The following is a 23,102-nucleotide window of genomic DNA, read 5'->3' as shown; positions in this document are numbered from 1 at the left end:
TCTGTAGACTCTCCCGTTCCTCTTCCTAAACCTCATAATCCCTTCCGATAAAATTTAAGCAACGTGATTCATGCCACATATTCAAATATGACTTTACAGAAGAGTAGTCAAACTTTCCCTTCTAGTAAAATTTAAACAGCGTAAATGATCTTTCTTAACCTCCTTTTCAAACAGTAATTCAAAATGATCTAGCCAAGCTTCCCCTTCTTAGTAAAATTAAGCAGCGTAGATCAAATATTACTTTACACAGAAATCAATTTCTATCTTAAGATAATTCCAACCGACTTTCTCTTCTAATAGGATTTAAATAACGTAGTTCATTCCACATGCATTTTACCCTCATCCCTTACTTATCTGATATTTACCACTATCAAATTTATACTAGCATTTGTTTAAAATCTAACTCAAAGCAATTTCAACCAACTTTCCCTTCTAATAAAAGTTAAATAGCATGGATCATTCCACATATTCAAATAATACTTTCAGCAAGAGTCAGTTAACCTTCTGTTTTAAAGTAGTCCCTTCTAACAAAGTTTAAACAACATAAGTCATTCCGCATTCTTTTTACACTTATCTTAAGATAATCCCAACCGACTTTCTGTTCTAATAAGCTTTAAACAACGTAAATCATTCCACATATATTTTACCCTCATCCCTTGCTTGTCAGATGTTTACCACTATCAAATTTATGCTAACGTTAATTTAAAATCTAGCTCAAAGTAGTTTCACCCAGCTTTCCCTTCTAATAAGAATTAGTCCGCTTTTTCTACCGGAGAGAGGTCTCAAACCCCCATTCAGTCCTCAACTTTGACAAATATTTTGAAATGTCTAAATTCTCAATCTCCGTTTTTCTGCTTCTCCGAGGGAGGGAAGGCTACCCCCTCCATCTTGCAACCACATGGCCTGCCGTTTGCCTTCTCCTTCCGCTTGTCTCTCCTCTCTTCCAAGCGAGTCAGGAAGTCCCGCCTTCAGAATCCTGCAATAGAAATCTTGAGCCTCCGAAACAGAGTTAAGACGAAATCTTTGATTCTCAAATGTGACCGTGATACCGGCAGGGGCCTCCCATCTGTATCGAATCTGTTGACTCCTAAGCTCCTTAGTTAAAAAGGTGTAGTCCCTTCTTGCTTTCAGCATCTGGAAAGGAATATCTTTGAAGACAATCAGGTCTTGGCCGTCAACTCGGAGATTGTTATTATGAAACTTTTGCACAATCGCATTTCTAGATTCTTTTGTAGAAAAATATATAATTATGTCCCTCGGGAGCTGTCGCTGTTCCGCTATCAATGAGTTCTGGCGATAGATTTTCCGAATCTGCCAATCAAAGTTAAGTCCCGGACTTCCCACCGCATGGCTGAAGGCTTCAGCAAATGTCTGTTTCAAATTCTCTTGCTCCTTTTCACGGAATCCTCTAACTCTTATTGCAAATGCCTTCCTATTAAAATTTATCATCATAAGCTGTTTTTCAGTGTCTGTAATTTTTTGTTGTAAAATTTGAATATTGGTAGTCAAATTAAAATTAGCCTTCTCCAAACTTTCCAATTTGTTCTCTATTTCAGCAGAGTAATCTGACAGGGCAGACACGGCTGCAAACGTATTCGCCTTCATTTGATTAACTTTAGACTTTAACTCATCATATAGTTCCAATACAAATTCCTTAATTTCTTGTTTAAAGGCATTAAACATTTTAAAGAAATATTCCTGTGTTAAAAATTCTCCAGTAGAGGGCATAGGAGACAAAGGCTGTGGTTCCAGTAAAAAATCTTTAAATTCTTTAGACACATTTGTAGCAAGACGCTTCTTTGACCTGGGTGCCATAATAAATAAACAAGTAAGCAGCGCTTTGCTCCCCTCTATTTCCAAAGAAGAAGAGTTTATTTTGTTAAGGAGCGGTCTGCAGGGAGGTAAAACCGGCTAATTACATCCACTATCAATCATCCACGGAGAGAAATCGCCATTTTGAAGTCCATTTAGACAAAGAAGTCTCTAACAGATGGTGCTGGTATTTAAGATAGTAATAAAAGCATAAATCTCACAGGGGTGGGACCCGCCCGTATCAATTCTAGCTTGAAAAAACTTTGTTTTGTCCTGGGGGGGGCTAGCCTGTCTGGGGCTGCCAAAAAAAAAAAAAGGCAGCTGAGAAGAAATGGCTGGAGATAAAAGCTCCGCTCCGGCTGGATCTAATCTCTATCCACAGCCAAAAAGAGAAAAGGGCTGTGGCTTCCGAATAGGCCCTAGCCTACAGAGCTACTCCCTGCCCCTTTTTTTGCCAAAAAGGGGTGCTATCTATGATCTTATTTAGATATACAGACCAGATCTCTGAGGAGCTCGGTGGAGCCCTCCTCGGCAACAGGCCACGCCCCCAGGAAGTCCCAAAATCTTGGTGCATCTTATACTCCGGTGCATCTGATACTCCAAAAAATACAGTAGATACATGAAACTCTAAGCTATAATAAAGATACAGATAGTCCTTGGGCGTGACCCGACAATTGCGCGATAAGACATATGCGCGTCGACAAACTAGCACCAATTAAAACATGACGTCAAAATCGCACCCACAAATTCGCGACGTCAAAATCGCGCTGACAAAAGCGCGATGACAAGCACAATAAAATCAAAAAAAATTTAGGGTTAGGGTTAGTGTTATAACGTACGTATACGCGTCCCACTATGTTAAAGGCCCAGCACACTCACTGGGCTGTCTATAGTTTGTTGATGACGCGATTTTGTCGTCGCGCATTTGTTGGCACGATTTTGTCGAAAATCAATTAGCAATTTTGACGGCGCAATTTTGTCAGCATGCATATGTCTATCACGCATTTGTCAGTGAACCGTCCTTGGGTTACAATGGCAAGTGTGACTGCAACTTCCAACTTTCTGCTGATTTCCCCACTTACTTTGCTCATGGAAAGACAGCATGGAATAAGAAATAGTGATCATTTGACTATGGAATGCTGCCACATAGTAATTATGAGTGGGCACTAAGCACCCACATTGCAATCATGTGATCGCCAGGATGCTGCGATAACTCAAATGTTGGAAGCCCCTTTCATTCAGCACAGTTGCAACTTTGAACAATTGCTGAACAAATGATCATAAATCAAAAACTATCCGTAGTTTTAAACATATGCTACTTTTATTATAGCTATGTATCAGAGGTGGGTTCCTACAGGTTTGCACTGGGTTGGGTGAACCAGTAGTGGTAATTTGGCCTGCGTGCCGAACCATAGTGGCACTGGCTGGCCACACCCCTGAACTGGCTCGGAAGCTCGCCCTGCCTCGCCTTCGCCACATGCATCCACAGAACTGCCTCCTCCTGCCTACACACAGGTAAACATTTGTGGTAGCCTACCCCTCCCTCCCCGCCAGCCAGCATCTCCCAAAGTGGCTGCCATTGCAGCTGTGGTGGGGATGTAGGGGGCATCCCGGCAAGCTTTGCAGCCACGTGACTACAAAGCTTGCCAGGTCAGGCAGCACCCCTCCCCCTGCTGGCCAGCATCTCCCAAAACCGCCGCTGTTGCAGCAGGGGTGGGAGGTGGCAAGCTTACCAGGCTAGTGGCTTCAGGCCAGCGGCTTCGCCATCCCTGTCACCACTGCCCTCTCCTCCTGCCGCTGCTGCTGGCTGGAGCTTGCCATCAGGATCAGTATTTGTAAGTTGATTTGCTCGACTGCCAGATTTGGTCACCCCTGACCTTTGCTGCTTCCCTACCCCTTGCCCAAGTGGGCAACTCATTGCTTAATTAGTTTGTTAAGTCCCCATAATTCATAATTATATTTATGAATTGCTAATGTCACCGTCCTGAGTAATTCCCTTTGGAGCACTTTTCATTTTGACAACTTAGGAAAGAAGTGTTGTTTTTTTGGGTTTACCTGAATGAAATTCAGGAGTAGGCATCAGGGGAGGGTTAATTTGAAAATGAGCAGTAAAAGAGAAGCACATTTCTGTACATAACAGAAAGGAAAGGATAGGAAAACATTGAGAAGTGTTGAGAAGCGGGGGATGGGCGGTGAGTCAGGGAATTCCAGATCAGAAAGATTGTTTTGTATTCCAGTTAAATTAGAACTGGTTCTTTGTGAAGGATCTATGAGAATTTTGGAATATTGCAATAAGCCACCAAAAATGCAATTTAATGGAGAGTGAAGTAAGATTTTACACAGGCAAGAAAAAATGTATAGAATAGGAGGTGCTTGGCTCAACTGAAAGTAACTGTGAGACAGATCTGTAAGATGGAAACTTATCAAACAGATCCATCCTAGAAATAAGGCAGAACAATTAGCAAAATGAGATGCCTTCAGAAATTATGGATATACCGTTACTGGAGGTTTTTAAGAAGAAATTGTCCATAATAGTATAGGATCTCATCTCATGCTTCAGCAGGGGTTGGACTAGAAAACCTCCAAGGTCCCTTCCAACTCTGTTATTCTTTATAAATTTCTCCACTCGGTCTTACCAAGAGAATGATGATAAACAATATTTGGAAATGTACATCAGGAGGTCTTCTGACAGCAAAATCTCATCTTATTGGCTAGTATCAAGGGGAAGATGACTTTGAAAAAGCTTCTTCTCCCACCATAACATGCAAAACGAGGCCAAGCCACTCCCACCCGGTCACATGACCACCAAGCCACTCCTACCCACTCATATAACCGCCAAACCACCAAGCCAGGCGAGGTGCCCCTCCATGCGAGTGACATCGATCTGGCCATGCCCACAGTCACATGACCATGCCCACCCAGGCACTCCCATCCGGTCACATGACTGTCATGCCACGCCCACAGAACCGGTAATAAAAAAATTTCGAACCCACCACTGCTATGTATTTATATATTGGTGTTTATGCCTTATTGGGAAAATTTAAGACTAGTGTCCTTGAAGTGAGGTCTCTTGTTAAAGACACAAAACTGCATACACTTTTCTTCTATCTATCTACAAAACCAGGGATGTCAAACTCGAAATATTATGTTGCAATCACATGATGTATTGTGATGTTTTTCCCCTTTTGATTCATTTGAATTAAAAATAAAAAACAAAGACAAGATCTGAACATCACAGTCAACATGACAAGCAACATTTTTCAAATTCAAAAGAAAATTTGATATGACCTCAGGAACATTTTAAAGGAGAAATTTAACTTCAAAATGCTAGGGAAGGAAAACAGGAGTAAAAACATTATTTTAATCAGATTTTATATCTGCTGTATAAGAAAAAACAGGACAGTATCTGATACAGGCCAACTAATCACAGCACAAGTAAATATAACTGCAGCATACAAAAACTTTCAGCTCAGCCTGGGAAGATGGAAAGATGAATGTCTCATGAAACCTCATTCTGCCACACAGGAAAAATCCAAGTCTAAAAGTTTGAGGTCCAATCTGAGAAATGATGTTCCTATATATAAAATATGATCTTCAACACATACACCCCACGAACTAAGAATATAGTATGTATTTGTAAAGAAAAATGGTTAATGAAAAATATGAATGAAAATATGGTCAGTTATCCTTACGAGGCTAAAATGAGGATAACAGACTTCTTTTGCTATGAAAATAGAAACAGGACATACCATGCATGTTCTTATATAATTTATGTTGTTTTTTTATCTATTTTATTGTAAGCCTCCCAGAGTTACGTATATGGCTATATAAGAAAAATAAATAAATATACTATTGCATTTAAGCTACAATTTTTTTCTACCCAAACAAAATTCTGCATCATCTTGTCATCTGGCTGGTTATAAAGGAAAATCAGTATTAATTTAATTTATTTTTCTTGACATAAAGAGGTTACAGATGGTGTCAAAAATGCTTTTCTATGCAGAGAAAGATTTTACACAGTCCTATAGGTGATTTGTGTTCATCTAAGTAAATCTATTATAGAAAATATTTAACAGATATGTATGGCTTCCAAATTAAACCACAACTTTGGAAGGCGCTTATGGACAATAAAACCATAATACTATAAAACCCATAAAATTATAGCTTCCTTTAGCTTCCTTTTCTTGAACAGACAAGTATGGGAAGAGTTGTGCTGAAGTTGCAAAAGCCCTACGGATAATATAGAAACCCTGTTTAAAGAAGACTGATTATCTGAGAGATGAGTGACACAAAAAGGCCTTCTTGAAATTTTAAAGCAATAAGCCCTTCCTATCTAGCTAAAAGTTTAAAAAAAACTTCTCTCATTCACATCTAGCCAAGAAGATTTGGAAGATGAAGAAGTGAGAACAAAAACTCCTATGAAGAAAGAGAACAGATGTTAGTTTTAATGCCAAAAGGCTCAAGAGTAACAGAAAAGATTTCAGTTGAAAGATACTACCTTCTGATACCTCTAGGCTTTTCTTTAATCAAAGAGATACTGATCCAGTACTGGTATGAATTATTTATAAAAGTTGAAACTTAAATTTTCCTGGATGTTCAAATTAGTATACTTCAAATAATAGTTTAAATTTTAAATAAAAATAATGATAAAGCATCAGACCAAAAGAGTGGCATGTCTCACATTTTCTCTAAATATAGAGCTAAATTAGAAAAGTTATCCAGGATCAACCCTTGATCAATGTCTTATCCGAATCTTCTCCAACCTGAGCATGTTCATCTGCTAGAATTTTTAGTAAAAGCCTAGTGACATAATTTGGGAAGTTATAATGCACACGTTTGGAGCATGTCCACATTAGAGAAAGTTGCACTAACTTATTATAGTATTCAGGATATGTCTACAATGACAAATGAGCAAACACCAATACCTGTTACCAAAATATCATTAAAAACAATAATATCTATACATACCATATTGCTGTTTGTACATAGTCTGCTCCTGCACTGCTGATTTCTTTGCATTCTTCTTCTAGTACCTCATACATAAGGTCTTTAGCTATTTCTAAAACGTCCTGACATTAAGAACCAAGAGTAACAATTAGCCTTCATTCAACACTGTTTTAGCACATATTTGTAAAACCAAGACAAATAAAATAGTACCGAACATGGTAGCAAAATATTAAAACTCAAATATTTGATGAAATAGAGAATGTAAGACAATATTACAACACAATACCAGTACCCAGTCTCTGAATATCAGCATTCTTCTCAGGGTGGTGTAAAAGCCCAGAAAGTTTGCCAATTTCTATAGGAAAAACTGTAATGAAACTTTCTGAATTAAAGAAAGGGAAAGTGGAAAAAAAATAAAAAGAAGGTTAAAACAGAATGCAGGGCTCTGCTTATGGAAACACATTTTTTAAGAGCAGGGAGACTGTTTTGCCTTCCAAGTATTCTGCAGAGAAAACTTATCCTGGTTTCAGAGCCAGCTTGATCTAGTGGTTAAAGCACCAAGCTAGAAACTGAGAAGCGATGAATTCAAGTGCCACCTTAACCATGAAAATCAGCTGAGTGACTTTGGGCCGGTCACTGTTTCTCAGCCCAACCCAACTTCACAGGCTTGTTGTTCTGATGAAAACAGGAGGATGGTGTATTGGATGTTTGCTGCCTTATTTGCAAAAAAAAAAAAAAATGAAGATAGGATGCAAGTAAACAAACAGCTGGAATTACCCTTCCATTTGTTATCCCTATCAAACCCAGACCCTTAAGGCAAGGATCAGAATCAAGTAATATAAAATCTTTCAGCTGAATGCAGAAGCTTTCCTCACATCTATTCACTGGGAAGAATAGAAAGGGCTAATGGCAAAGTTCTGTAGGAGGAAGAAAGTACAAGTGCCAGGAGATGCTGCATATTCTGAGGGATGGTACTGTATGCTCCATTTTGAGGCCAAAAAGACCGTTTTCTCAATCATTAGTATTATTTTTACATCACAGTCTACCTTCAAGTTTTTCTAACTATGTCTCTTATATCAAGAATTGTTACATTAAAACAAAAATAGAGAAATAAAATTATTATTTTTTAAAAGGTGTGATAATTTAAGAAATGTCAGATGCTTCTTACCATATCACTATATTCAGGCTGATGCTTTGGTGTGGGAGACAACGGTTGTGAGATGGGCTGGAAGACGGACTCTGCAGAGGAAGGCACCAATGAGGATGGGAATGGTCCAAGTAAAAATGAAGATTGAGATTGAAGTGCTTCCATTTTTACATTTTCCTCTCCCATTCTTGGTTCTGTAGGCAAAAACAGGCAGTAAAATATCAAGCTATTAAGCACAAGAAACAATATTTTCATAATTTTAAAAAATATTTCTTCAAGCCAGGGCAGACGTTTCGGGGTTGGTTTCTGAAAACAAGAGTAAAGGTATGGTTAAATGCAAAGGTTCAAATTCAATGTTTATTTTCAGAGATTTCAGGGGAATTACCTCAGAAACCTGAACTGTAAAATATTTCTGCTTGTCAAAGAGACACTGTCTATTATAACAGAGAATACCCAGCCAGATGAATTAATACTCAAGATTTGGAATGAATTATTTTCACATTAAGCATTTATGTTTAATTATCTAAATCAAAGAACATTCATATGTTAAAGTGACTATATCCCACTGAATTTTTGACAGCTTCAAATTATTTCAAAATACAGATATTTGATCATTTTAGCAATATTGATAAAGGGGATATAACAAATATGTCCTTTTATAGACAGTCCTTGACCTACAACCACAATTAGGATCAGACGCTCAGCCATTGAGTGAAGCAATTGTTAATCTCTAGTAGTCCATTGTCAGCCATTATATAATTGCCAGAAACATAAATGCAAATTTGCATGTGGAAAAGTAAGTACCCCTCCCACATTTATTACTACCTCAAATACCTATAAATTAGAATCCAGTGCACCAGAACAAACAGTATCTGGGAGGATGTTAAGTTTGATTTGCTCATTGTTTTTGACATGAGTGATATAACCATCCTTAGCTCTTTGAGGTAGTCACAAAAACATTTACAAATAACTATGACTCTGGAATGATCGCCCAGCAATCAGATATCAATCATCCCACTGTCCACACAATCATCTATAAGAGAAGAAAGCTATTAACTTGTCTAGGCCAGGACATCCCAGCAAGTTCATGAATACCTAAGCAAAGGTCAAGACATCCAGAACAACATGTTTTGGACAGATGAGGCAAAGACACAGTATTTGCCTATAGAATGGTGAAAACCAAAGACAGAATTTTACCTGATGCCACGGTGACAGAAATATTATTATTTGGGTATACTGTGCTGCAACAGGGCTTGGGAAACACACTATGAATTTTTTGTTGTACCAGAGAGTGCTTGAGGATAATGTGAGACCAATCTATCGGAATAAAGCTCAATAGAAAATGGACCTCGCAACATGACGATTCCCCAACATTCCAACATATCCACCAAGGAATAGTTGAAAAAAAATATGGACTTCTCTGGAATGGCTAATTCAATGGCCAAATCTAAATCCCACTGAAATGTTGTAAAGGGTGATTTGCAATTGTCTGTGAAACCACAAAAATTTTGCATGTGGGAATATGTAAAAATTCTTCCCAATTAGTGTAAATGACTAATATAAAGTTACAAGATATGGCTACTCAAGATTGTTTCTGAGATAATTCCAGATATTCAATCCAGGGGGGTACTTACTTTTTTCATGCAAGCATATCTGTTGATTTTTCTGTTGCATAAATGACTGAAAAGTCATTTTTATAATTTTGTTCAATTACATTACCTTTATGCGTTGTTTGAATGAAATTATTGATATGTCTACATGTTTAAAAAAACTTGATATGGGGTGTACTTATTTTTTGTCATGCTATTCAGAAATAATATATGTTAATATTTATTGGCAGTTTTAGTTACTTTCATCAGATTTAGTGCATACAATTTATGCTAATTTATTAAAGTCATTATGGAGTATTGGAAGAAAAAACAAACCACATTTAATGCAGTAGAAAACAATCTTTCTTCCAGAACACATAAGACTGTTCTGTTTGTTATTTAAAAGACTGCATTCTCTTTTAAATTCATCTGCAAGTAATTTAGTAGTAGCATCTTCTTCTCCAAAAACAATTATTTCAAAAAGGCAAATATTTGATCTAATGCAACAACAGATTAGAAAGTGTATCACTGTCCATCTTGTTCTCATCTTTTTCTCATCTTGTTAATAATTCATAACTTAAATCATTGATCAAAGATTTCTATCTGAAATTTTCTTTTGCTAAGAATACTTTTAGATGACCTTAAACATTCTACCTGTCTACTGGTTCTATAGTACATAATGATAATAATTTATCACTGAGAGATTATTAGTATGTGAAACACTTTAACATTAAAAATGTGATAATTATATATTATACTTCTAAACCTGCATTCTATCAAAGGATAGGATCGAGTGAAAGCATTGAACTAAGAAAAACATTGGACCTTCCTTAAGATGAGTTAGCAGCAATTCCATACAAATTATTATAACCTTGATGAAAAAAACACCATGCAAGAGCTTGGGACCTCTTTCTATATTAGCTCAGCTTGCTTTCTACAAATAAAGAATACATCATTTCAATCAGATAAACTGCAAAAACAAAAAATAATCACTCTAACAAGACTTTGTTGTATTTAATATTAAAGTTTCAGAGTGATGAAATATTTATAGTAAATGCAAACTATGACAGTCAGTATATTTTTACATTAGATTCTAGAAAACAATCATATTTCCTATTGTTATTTTGTGACTGTAGCTTCTTACCTATTATATCAACACTGACTTTCTGAAGATTGCTGGTTGAATCCACTACTGAATTCTCTCCTGTGTACTTGTTCTGAGCATTAAAACTGCACAAAGGTACATGAGGAGTCATGTGCTGTAGAGGCCCCCCACTGACAATTTCTCCAATAGACAGTGTGAGCTTCTGCCCAACAAACAGTGATTTCTTTGGCTTGGGCAAGCTTTCTGGTTCCAAAAAGGCAGACCGATTCAACTCCACAAAACTGTGATGGGGAAGTACAGAACATATTATTAGGTGATTTCAAGATTATAATGAACTATTTCACAAGGGTTTTTTTCAAAACACATCTACAAAAAATCATAATAATGTTTTAATTTATTTCTCCTTTGATATGACATTTGGGGCAATGAATTAATATGAATCCCATTTAAAAACACAAAAAAACCGACACAAACACTTGCACTCTCCAAATATAATATATTAAGTACATTGTATTTGTAGAAATTATGTATATGAACAATTAAAAAAACAGCTTTTTGGCTTTGTAGAGCTATTTTAGATCAGTTAAAAATACATCTGTGGCAAAAGCTTTCCAATAAAAATGTAGGGCCCAGTGACTTGGCACTTGATTATAGTTATATACATCAAATAAATAAATAAACCTGCAGATTCTGTCATATGTCAGGTTTATCACAACATTTTTACTATTGTATTGTCCAATCATCTGTCAAAGACCAGTTCAAACAGTTTCAACATCTGGGATCTTCAATCATGGTCTATTCAGGCAGATGTTAAAATGAAAGGAGGACACTAATATTTTATTATGCAAGGGGAACATTTGGCCAATCCAATATTAAAATTAAACTAGAACAAGTTTTTGTATCAGATACCACATAATGCATAAAACTAAATCAATAATTTTAATCAGTCTTTGGAAATCCTTGATTCATAACCATAATGGAGCCTGGCCATTACTAATGGAATTGTGACAGATATTAACCCACATGATAACCCCATTTAAACTCCCCATCCTGTTACTCAAAACAACCGCTTACCCATCAGACACCACCAAGCCATAATAATTTATAAAGTCAGTTGCTTCTTCAAGGTTTCTAAACAGTAGCATGCGAACTATATTCTCCAGTGGAAAGATAGTGGATCTCTGATAGTTTACAGTATAAGCAAAATTGAGACACTTTAGAGCATCTTTACGAATCTGAAAAATATTTTAAGAGATATTAATATCTTCATTAATTTATAACATTCTATTATATAATCCTGATATTACCGTTTCCCTGAAAATAAGCCCTCCCCGAAAATAATGCAACACAGCAGCAGCCATTAGGTGACCATGCTCGCTGCCTCCTGAACCTCAAAATAATAAGACCTCCCCGAAAATAAGACCAAGTCCTTATTCCGGGGGTCAAAAGGAAATAAGACCTTGTCTTATTTTCGGGAAAACACAGTAAACATATGTTATGGTCTCTGTCAAATATGAATATTTGGGGGGGGGAGTTGAGTGCTTCATGCACAGCTACAATGGGTTTGGGAGTTGTATTGGCCATAGGTCACAGCCTGGATCTTTTGGGAAAAATTAAAACTGTACAAATATTAAGATCATCATCTTTAACAATAAAGGTTTCCTTTAGTTTATGCAACAGATAAAAAAATCTATATTACTGGTTCTAAAGTATATCTACAATGCTATGAATCCTGGAAGCTCAACAATACATTGAAAAGTATTCATGTCTTCACTGCTTGTTATATGCTTGTAGGTTTCTTGATTTGATATTTTAAAGAATAGTTCAGTCTTAATTCATAAAACCATGTCTACAGTTGCACTAACCATGTCCTTGGAAAACACCAACCATGGAATGGTATCAGCGGAAAAGACTACTTTTAAAAACAAAGTCAATCATTGTCCACCAATGGAAATACTTGGTCTACTGCCTTGCTTAGGTCTGTAATAAAACCCATCAGCTTAAAAAACTGTGGGAAATCATTACTATTATCAGGATTATCAGGATTTTATCTATTTTGCAAAAGGCACATTGATCCATCAAGATGCAAGGGAAATTTAAATAGTCTGTTATAAGAATACAGAAGTTGACTGCTATGTAATGTAATATAATATTAAAAAACCTTTGTACTGAATAATATTATAAAGATTAATATGGCTGTTATTTCTTACCTGATTGAAATAACAATGAAGTAAGCATGCATTCAGATAAGATGCTGTTTGAACAAGTTTGAAAAACTTGACAAAATTATTGCTATTTAATGCAGCAAAAGCTTGAACTGCAAATCTAACTTCAGGGGAGTTTCGAACAGATGGACGAAACTGTTGCACTTCTCTGTTGAGATAAAGATGGGGAAAAAACTCACTTTCTTTTTTATTCATAATGGAAGCACAGGTACATTAAAAGAAGTTACAAAAACATTGGGATACTTGACCTTGAAATTCATACAGAATTATGCATTTAAATTTAAAACTGCCACAAAATATTTGAAATGTTTATTTCACTATATAAATATTTATTTTAATATATATACATTATTAATGACAGATGGATGGACAGCTATGTTAATATGCTAAGCAAAAGCAATAGCTGGACTAATTATTTTTAATTCAAGGTGCTGGGAATCAGTGATCTGATCCTCACATAACACCACCTCACACCACAGTAAGCCAAAAGACATCACATCCATCTAAATAAAACGTGTGAACAAATTTACAATGATTATTTTAAAGTAGTCTTTAGACCAGAATCAATTTCATGATTGATGAAATTGATATTTGCAGGCCATGTTTTCCCTGACCTGTAAATAAAAACAGATATGGATAGATATAAGGATTTGATTGAACAATCAGAAAACACAATAATGAAGTCAATATAAAATAATGAAAACAACCATTGACTTACCTGAACAGTCCTTCTATGTGCGCTGCGAGGGGAATCCAAGCATGGATTAACTTTATCCATTAGCCTAGAGACTGAGTTATGCAAATTGATAGTCACGCCTCCTCTGACTGGACTGGTTCAGTTTTGCATGAAGGTTCAGCTGGTTTGAGAGATGCAAAAAGAAGTCTAGAAGTCAAGGTAAGTCAGGAGGTAATCGGAGAAAGGTAAGTTCAGGCCCAGAACAGCCGAAGCTGAGGGCGGATTTGGATTCCCCTTGCAGCGCACATAGAAGGACCATTCAGTTAAGACAACGGTCGTTCTCCTGTGCGCTGCTTGGGGAATCCAAGCATGGGACATGCCAAAGCAATAAACTTCAGGGACGGGAGCGAGGCTGGTCTGGTGTCGTAGCCAAAGAAACCACCCTTTGCAGCATGCGCCGTCCAAAAGACTCCTCAGCCAAGGCATAAACGTCCACTTTGTAATGATGGATAAAGGGCGACGGCGATGACCAGGTCGCCGCCCTGCATATGTCCTGCACTGAGGCCGCTGTTGTGGCAGCACTTCTGGTAGAATGGGGAGTGATGTGACTGGGAACCGGTCGGGACTGACAGTCGTAGGCAAGGGCAATACACACCTTCAACCAGCGGCCAATAGTATGAGACAATGCCTTCTGGCCCATGGTGGCTGGTTGAAAAGACATGAATAAGGCCTCCGTCCTTCTGAACAATGCAGTGTGTCGCACATAGCGGCAAAGTGAATGACGGACATCGAGGTGATGCCAACGGCATTCCCGGGGGTGAGATGTGGGCAGAAATCCGGGAGAGTGATCTCTTGTGACCTGTGGAACCACGAGTTGACTTTTGGAAGCAACGTTGGGTCTAAACGTAATACGACCTTGCTCGGATGATCCGAATAGGCTTGAATGGAGCAGCCATGAGGGCCTTGAGCACCAGGGAAAGGTCCCAGGTGGGATAGTGATGGACGATGGGCAGACTAAGGTTCGATGCACGCTTCAGGAAAGCCCGCACCCCTGGGTGTTGTGATAGAGGGTGGCCCCGCCCACCACCAATCACGGTACACAGAGACGCAATTTGGTGGCGGAGGGTGTTGGGTGTTAGGTGTTAGCCCCTTGTCCATGCCCATCTGTGTGAAGACTAATACCTGCGGTATGGTTGCCTCGGATGAATCTACACCTGTAACTCAACACCATCTGCAGAAGGCACACCAGGTAGCCTCATAGACGTGGATTGTTGACGGGTGCCGAGCCTTCTGAATCCTGGAGATGACTTTGTCAGAGAAATGCTGCTGACTCAGAATTACCCGCTCACGTGCCACACGGATAGCTGTAATAGCTGTGGATTCGGATGAATGAGGGCTCCTTGCAAGAGGGATATCCAGTCATCTGGAATTCTCCATGGGCGCAAGATTGACAGATGGACAAGGTCGGCATACCAGGGACGTCATGGCCACATCAGTGCGACCAGTAGTACCTCCCCGCGTTCCGCTAGAACCTTCTGGATAACCAGCGGTACAATTGGTAGGGGCGGAAAGGCATAAAGGAAGCCCTCTGGCCAATGGCTGAGAAAGGCGACGGTGCCTTCCACCCCTGGTACCTGAAACCTGGTGTAGAATCGCATGTGTGTGCTGTTGGGCTGAGCGAACAGATCCACCTGCGGTTGACCGAAGCAGCGGGAAAGCTCTTGGAACAGGGCTGTGTGCACCCGCCACTCCGCCTGATCCACCGTGGCCCTTCTCAACCAATCTGCTTGGACATTTACAGTGCCCGATATATGTTCCGCTCGGACTAACAACAGATGGTTCTCCGCCCAGTGGTGCAGGCGTTCTGCTTTCATCATCACAGATTTGGATCTCATGCCCCCTGGCGCTTGACATGCGCCTTGAAGGCCACATTGTCAGTGAGTATCAACACATGGTTGGACATCACCAGGTCTCGAAACTTGCAGATGGCTAGGCGGATAGCTTGTAGCTCCAGCCAATTGATACTGTTCCTCAGCTCCCGGGCGGTCCAGCGACCTTGTGCCACTCGATCCAGGGTGTGGGCTCACCACCCAAATTGGCTCACATCTGTTGTAACTATGATCCGCTCCAGTTCCTTGAAGAGACATCCCTTGAGGATGCGGGCCGACATCCATCAATGGAGCGACAGGGACACTTTGGTCGGTAAGCGAGTCCTGGTCTGAGACTGACTGGTATAAGCACTTTGAAAGGGGAGGAGAAATCACTGGAGTGGTCACACGTGGAACCTCGCCCAAGGGACAATGTCTATGCAAGATATCATCTTCCCTAGAAGTTGGGACAATACTGCGAGGGAAGGTGACCTCTGATTGAGCACTTGACTCACCAGGGACCACAAGCTCTGTTGTCTTTCTCGAGAGAGAGGGACACAACACACGTTTCCAAATTGATGACTGTCCCGAAATGCACAAGAGACGTGGTCAGGTGCAGGTGGCTCTTTGGGAAGTTCAGTACAAAGCCGTGATCTTGCAAGGTGTCGATCCTCAGCTGTAGGTCGCGACAAGCCTGGTCCCGGGAAGCTGAGAAGACCAAGATGTCGTCTAGATAACAATTGACCCTTGTGGGAACTGATCTCAGTGAGGCTGCGATTACTGCTAGCAATTTGGTAAAAGTTCGTGGGGCGAATGAAAGGGCACGGTACTGGAAATGATGCCCTGCAAAATGGAAGTGCAGAAACTCTCGATGGGTTGATGTATCGGCACATGTAGGTATGCCTCCTTGATGTTGATGGAGGTGAGGAGATCACCTTGGTGATCTTTTGAATTTTTGGTACTTTAGATAGAAGTTGAGCCGTTTCAAGTCTAGGATGGCCCGCCATCCTCCCAAGTTCTTGGGGACTAGGAAGAGTATGGAGTAAAATCCTAGACCCTCCTGCCCTCTTGGCACCTGTTCTATGGTTTTGATGGAAATGAAGTGCTGAATTTCTGTTTCCATCAGGTGCCGTTTTACCTGGCACCTGGGCACCGGGCATCTGATGAAACGTCTCGGGGGAATGGCCAGGAATTCCAGAGTGAGGCCCAGCCTCACTGTCTGAAGAGCCCAGGAATTGGAGGTTGTGGCTTCCCTTTGGTGGGCGAAGGTAGTGAAGCGCCTGCCAATAGGGCCAACCTCGAGCAAGTCACCGGTACCTATGAAAGGACCGGTTGTTGGCACCACAAAAAGTCCACCGGGCCTGGGCCTGCTGTTGGTGCTGGTTTCTACCTCTGTCCCTAGTATTGGCTCTGTCATGGAACCTGTCCTGAGACTGAGAAAAGGATCTATTACATAGAGGGGTATAGGGAAGGGGGAGTACCCCGAATCCCCAACACGAAAAGGCTGCCTTCGAGGATACACCTGTTGCCTCCGATCCATGCGCCTAGCGGTCGAAGGGAGCACCTTTCGCTTGTCCCTCATCTCAATCAATATAGGGTCTAGTACTGCTCCAAAGAGGGAACTGCCCTTGAAGGTGGTGGATGCAAGGTGCCATTTAGAGCGTACGTCCGGCTGCCAATGGTGTAGCCATAAGGGGCGATGAGATGCTATATTGGATGCCACAGCTTGGGATGAAAACTTGGCCACATTGAGTGTGACATCAGAGGAAAATTCTAAGGCCGCACCAGTTTGATGACATCCTGATGAAGGTGCAAATCCTCTGGAGCTAACCTCTCCTGTAGCTATCTTAACCAGACTAAAGAAGTTCTATTGAAGAATGAGGCCGCCGTAGCAGCATGCAATGCCCAGGCAACCACCTGGTGCGTTTTGCAAATAACTAGCTCTGCTTTGCGGTCCTCAGCCTTCAAGCCCTCCGAGATCTCAGATGGAATGAAAGCTGGGGAAGCCAAGGCCGCTATCGGAGGATCGATTGTGGGAAACTGCAAGATGGTGTCTAATTCCAGTGTGGAAGCGTAAAGCTTCCTGTCACCATTGCTAGGGGGCGAGACCATGGTGGGCTGGGACCATTGTTTTTGGATCACATCCAAAAACAATTTAGACGATGGAATAGCCTCCTGAACTTGCACTTGTTCGGCGAACAAGCGTTCCGTGAGGTCAAGGCCCACTTCGATGCTGGCCTGGGTGGTTGCTCCCCCCAAATTGGATGTGGCCTTGACCTTATAAAGTAGGGATTTAAATAAGGCCGCCTGAAGAGGCCCGAGAAGGGAACTTTATCCTGCATCAGACTTTCATCATCCAATAACTCTAGATCCAAAATTCCACCTTCCTCCCCCAAAACAGATCTCTCACTGTAGATGGAAGGCAAGGGAGAAGGGTGATCAGCCTGAGAAGTGGCTAAATCTTTGGTAGAAATCAAGTTCCTAGAGAGCTGACTTCTGTGCTGTAATTCTGCGTCTACTCCCCTAGATATGGCAGTGGCAATCTTGTCCCTGAGCACAAGGGAGAGGTCAAATTCAGAATTGTCCTCCGGTCTGTTGCCAGAGACAGTGGGGATAAAGGTAACTGAGGCCCCTGATCGGGAAGGAACTGGGCCTGGGCTGGACTCAGAAGGATCAGATGAGCCCCGAAGGCCTGAGTCAGACCCTTCAGGGGTTACGTTCTAAGGGACAGGGAGGTCTGGGGACCAGTCCTGAATCCCAGTTAAGCTGGAGGTAGAAGGCCCCTCAGGCAATAAGATAGGAGGTGGCCTGGGGGTTGAGGGATTCTTAGACCCATTCTTAGTCTTACTGGTGCGCTTAGCAGCCCTGGCAGGAGCCGCTAAGGGATCTGTGGCTGGCGGTCCTGGTGGTGGTCCTACCCATTCTGGATGAGGCCCCAGTGGCATCGGAGGACAACTGAGGGGAGGTGGAAGTCCCAGTGCTGCCCTGGGTAGTAGAAGGATCCGCCATGGCTATACTAGGTTGAAAAGGCTCAAGCTCACGTTCAATGATAGGCCAAATGCCGATTGCAATCAAAGCAGAAGGCCGCAAGAGATCAAGCACGTGCTCCGGTAGAATGGTGGCGAACCGACCTCCATGGAGCAAGAAAGCTGATGATTTTACATCACGGGCAGGCAACTGAAACCGCACCCAACCTGACTGTTTTTTGGCGCAAAATTGACTGCAAAATTGACTCCAAAATGGCCACCGCGACTAGCAGCGGCGGCGGGAAATTCAAATTGGCCAGGAAAAAATGGCCGCCCACAGAATGGAGAAAGCCAGCCTCGTAATTAGCCAGCAACCGCAGCCGCGGCTCTCGGAGGTGCTCGATGGCCAAGGTAAAGGCAGCGATCCCAGCTATATGGCGACGGGGCATTCAGACATCGCACGTCGCAAAGGCAAATCCCAAAGGAAAACGGCGGACAGCGGGTAGAGTGGCCGGCATGGGGAGGCAAACCGATTCCCAACCACGGCAAGACAAACGAAGGTGGCGAATCGACCTTCTAACAAATATTACCGAAGCGGCAGCGCTTCCAAGGAAAAAGTTCCCTGGCCCCAAAAGCTCCAGGAACGCCAACAATCCAATTGCCACCTTAAATGAAAAGGAACAAACCTATATGTGGAGATATCTGATGCTCCGTGGAAGGAACTCTACAAACGGAGTTCTAAGGGAATCCAAGCTGAATAATAATGATGATGATTAATCTGTCTAATAACCTAGAGAGAAATGTTTTTGCGTCTTTAGGCTGGACTGAGTTAAAAACCTGAACCAGTCCAGTCAGAGGAGGCGTGGCCATCAATTTGCATAACTCAGTCTCTAGGCTAATGGACAAAGTTAACCCATGCTTGGATTCCCCAAGCAGCGCACAGGAGAAGAATCTCCTGCACCTCTCAACTTTGTCAATTTACCATCTTTTAAATCAATATTATGACAGTAATCAACTTTTTCATGGGTCTGATGAAAGAAGTTGTTGCTGATGAAGTACACGTCATAAAAAATTTGTTAACCTTTAAGATGACTCAACTATTTGCTTTTGAACTAGCTAACTTACAACTGTTTTATTCTGGTATGAAGAGCATACTTTTACAAAAGGTTCTGTCAGTAAATTTATGAAATGTATGAATTATTCAACCTTACTTTTAAGTAATTCTCTTTATTACAAAAGAGAAATACATTCTTGGGGATAAATAATTATCAATGTCTATCTACTGAGAAGAGCCCTACTACCTGGACAATTTAATACTGAACAAAAGCAGTTAGCCTGTTGATTTCAAAAACAGGATATAATTTATCATTACCAACTAGCAAGAAACACTGTTCTGGGTTAGATGATCATTTAAAAGCACTAATGATAAATGGATGGTTTTGTCTTTGGCAGTGTTAGATGGTGATAAAGCTTTGGTTTCTTCTAATCTTGCATTATGAAAATCTGCAACAAGTTCAAAAAATGTCCAGAGATCCTTTGAATATGACCCACAGAACTCTTACAAATGTTCCCAGAAAATTGTAATAATTAATATTATCTTATCCAATGATATTTTGACCAATTTAAAATAATAAATATTTTAAACTGCATTTTTGCTCTTACCTATTAGCGTTCTACTTTTTAATGCTGGCTTGTCTATCTTTTGGAATGCAGATCCTAGTCAAACAACACTGAACACTCCATCATATAGTTAAAGTTCTCTACATTAAAAGTGATTCATTCTTGTCGTTCTGAATTTATGAACAATGCATGAAATGTTTGTAGTGAAAAAAGTCAAATCAATGTTGTAAGCATTTAAAAAGTCACCTGAGAATATCCCCCTTGTTGAGATTCAGGAGGACATTGTATCCCCTAAATTCTGCTTCACCCTTGCAGTAAATACCCTTGTTGGCAAGGTCCTGATACATCTCCTTCAGGCTCTGGAGACATTTAGTCATGTTTTCGTTGTTAATCTTTGCATCAAATGATGACATGGGTTCTTCGCACAAATGATGGGAGCAGTGAATATGAAATCGGGTACATTTTTCAATCAAGGAAACAGTCAGAGGAGAACACAGATGTTGCTGGGTTATATCCTAGCCGAACATAAAATGGCAAAATGTTAGAACTATAAAATTCAACAAAATAAAACTAATCAAAATCTACTTACAAACTTTATGTAACTATTCTTTATTATGTTTCTATAAATCTCAGTTAATGCTTTATATATTGCAACTGGAAGTCTTTCAAAAACCTCCAGAACCCAACCCAAATAGTATGAAGTTAATAGAGATCACTTTTTTCATTGGTGGAACAGCAGAAGATGAAAAGGTGATGCAGATTAACCAATACTTCCAGGTACAAGAGAAAGGAGAAGTGTAAAAAAAACAGGCAAGAAATCAAGCAGCATAAATAGAATTAATGTTCAAACACAGCAAGAGACAGAGAAAAACCAAATCTCAATACCTTCCACATGTTTATGACTGAAGCCACTCAGAATTACCTTGAAGTGGCCTATAAATTTTATAAACAAGTAAGTAGGCAGGTAGGTAGGTAGATTAGTAAGTAAGTAAGTTTGAGAACTAAGGCCAAGAATGTGTGGTGTTTGAGGGAACAGGTAAGCATTATCTTGCTATCTCCACAATGTGTCCCTCCTCCTTGCCCTCACTTTTTATTTCCTTCAGCCTTACCCTTCTATTTGTATTTATTCTGTGAAATACAATGAGTTTTTTAAATGGTTACCTTTCTTATCCCTCGGGTTCTGTTCCAGACAAAATCATACCACTCCCTGTAGTTCCCTTCTCCTTTGTCCATGATATGAGTTACTAAATAGTCCATGGTCATACTTAATACTTCCGAAGGCCTCAGTTCATGTGGTAAAGGTTCTTCCTGGTCTGCCGAAGACCTACTATACTCTTTTATTGCTGCTGCATGGTCAACCTCAAAGAAAGAAAATCATTTCCTCAGTAAAATTCTGGATTGAAGTTTATATCCCACCTTTTCTTCAGCAATCCAAGATAGCTTAAATGGACATCTTTCATTTTTCCTTCACAATGACTACCTATAAGAGAGGTTGGGCTGAAAGACAGTAATTTGTTCAAAGTCATATAGTGAGTTTATATTGTTCAGAATGGACTCAAAGCTGGATCTTCTCAATGCTAAACAGCACCCTATATAACAACAGACTGATCTTCACATTTCAGTTTTAATGTAAGAGAGGAACAGGAAAAGATTTGCCAATTTTACAGTACTGTTTACAGTTCAATCTTCCTTATGGAAATTAATTCATTATTGTAAAGAATGGTTAAACAGTAGAATAGTTTACTAGAATAGCAGTAGATTGCTGTAGATTTTCAAACAAGGTGAGCTATCTGTCAGGGATACTGAAATAGATTCCTATCCTGATTAAGGGTCTAAATCAAATGATTTATAAGAATTTAATCTAATATGTAAGAATGTGGATTACTGTATATACTCGAGTATAAGCCTAGTTTTTCAGCCCACTTTTTGGGCTGAAAAAAGCCGCCTCGGCTTATACTCGAGTCAGTGAAAAATTTGCCCGAAATGGAGGAGAAAAAGGGGCGGGGCCATGCCGCTGGGTGACACTCGTGAATGGCCCAGTGCCCCTGTGAGTTTCCCCTCCCTCTGTGTCAGTTTGCCGCGCAGCGCGCACCGCACCATCCCCCCTCCTCACGTTCTAATGTAATGCAGGGCTGTCTTACGATTCCCCTTCCTCCCCCTCCTGCCGCTCTGCAACGATGTCCCACCTCCTCCTTGTTATGGCAAGCAGCCACATAGCGATGTCCCACCTCCTCTGGTACAGTGATCCAATGATAGGAATCACTGTGCCGTGTGTCATAGGAGGCGGGACATCGCTCCCGCGGCTGCACGGGACATCATCATCACAGCGGGACATCAGCATCATGAGGTGAGTGAAGTATTTCATTGAATACACCGCTAGTTTACTGTTTTTCTTTGAAATAAATATTCAAAAACATTATTGGTATCTATTTTTATTTTTGAAATTTACCGGTAGCTGCTGCATTTCCCACCCTAGGCTTATACTCGAGTCAATAACTTTTCCAGTTTTTTGTGGTAAAATTAGGTGCCTCGGCTTATATTCGGGTCGGCCTATACTCGAGTATATACGGTACATCTTCTACAAGAGAATCTAGATTTTGATTGATATGATACAATTTTAAAATAGTGTAGACTATAAATTATTTTATAAATAGTGAAATGAAGAATTTTATGTCAGAAAGAACTCCAGAGAGGCACACAATGTTCAGATATAAATCCAATAAACCTAAACATATAAGTCCAATAAACCTAAACCTAAACCAGAATCATTTCCCATATTTTCAAAATATTTTCAAGAGAGGATCTTATATTTAATTTTAAATATTCTATTTTGATGGTTTTGATTTTGGATGAGGATATACACCATTCTTCAGCTACTGTAAATGGTTCCAATAATGATATATAATAACAAGAACTGAAGAAGAAAAAAAGAATCAAGAACTAAAATTTATTCACTTTTTTCAAATTTCTCACATATTTTATAAATACAGATCTGTAACAAGAAATACCTTTTAAAAGTAGAAACGAATGGAACTCACAGAATGAAAGCATACCCTTACATTTAATTTGAATCGAAAAAATGTTATTTGATTTCCTAATAGATTTCATCTAAACCAGTGAATGGCAAACCTTTTAGGCACTGAGTGT

The 23,102-nt window shown here is 40.1% G+C and overlaps 1 protein-coding gene across 2 annotated transcripts in view; it reads right to left on the bottom strand.

Moving 5' to 3' along the window:
- The window catches only part of MCM3AP (minichromosome maintenance complex component 3 associated protein), an 80,631-nt gene that overhangs the window by 36,327 nt on the left and 21,202 nt on the right, over positions 1 to 23,102 (bottom strand). For both annotated transcript variants that reach the window (XM_032214629.1, XM_032214627.1), the window contains exons 8-14: positions 21,117 to 21,314; positions 20,202 to 20,470; positions 12,811 to 12,973; positions 11,675 to 11,835; positions 10,640 to 10,881; positions 7,928 to 8,100; positions 6,781 to 6,881 (exon numbers count right to left, since the gene is read on the bottom strand). In XM_032214629.1, the coding sequence (XP_032070520.1) occupies positions 6,781 to 6,881; positions 7,928 to 8,100; positions 10,640 to 10,881; positions 11,675 to 11,835; positions 12,811 to 12,973; positions 20,202 to 20,470; positions 21,117 to 21,314 (1,307 nt within the window). The remainder of the gene's footprint in view (positions 1 to 6,780; positions 6,882 to 7,927; positions 8,101 to 10,639; positions 10,882 to 11,674; positions 11,836 to 12,810; positions 12,974 to 20,201; positions 20,471 to 21,116; positions 21,315 to 23,102) is intronic.

Source organism: Thamnophis elegans, chromosome 3, assembly GCF_009769535.1.
Source record: "Thamnophis elegans isolate rThaEle1 chromosome 3, rThaEle1.pri, whole genome shotgun sequence".
In the NCBI taxonomy this organism is placed as follows: Eukaryota; Metazoa; Chordata; class Lepidosauria; order Squamata; family Colubridae; genus Thamnophis; species Thamnophis elegans.
Note: the sequence above shows the minus strand (reverse complement) of the source record. Positions and strands in the feature narration are given on the sequence as shown.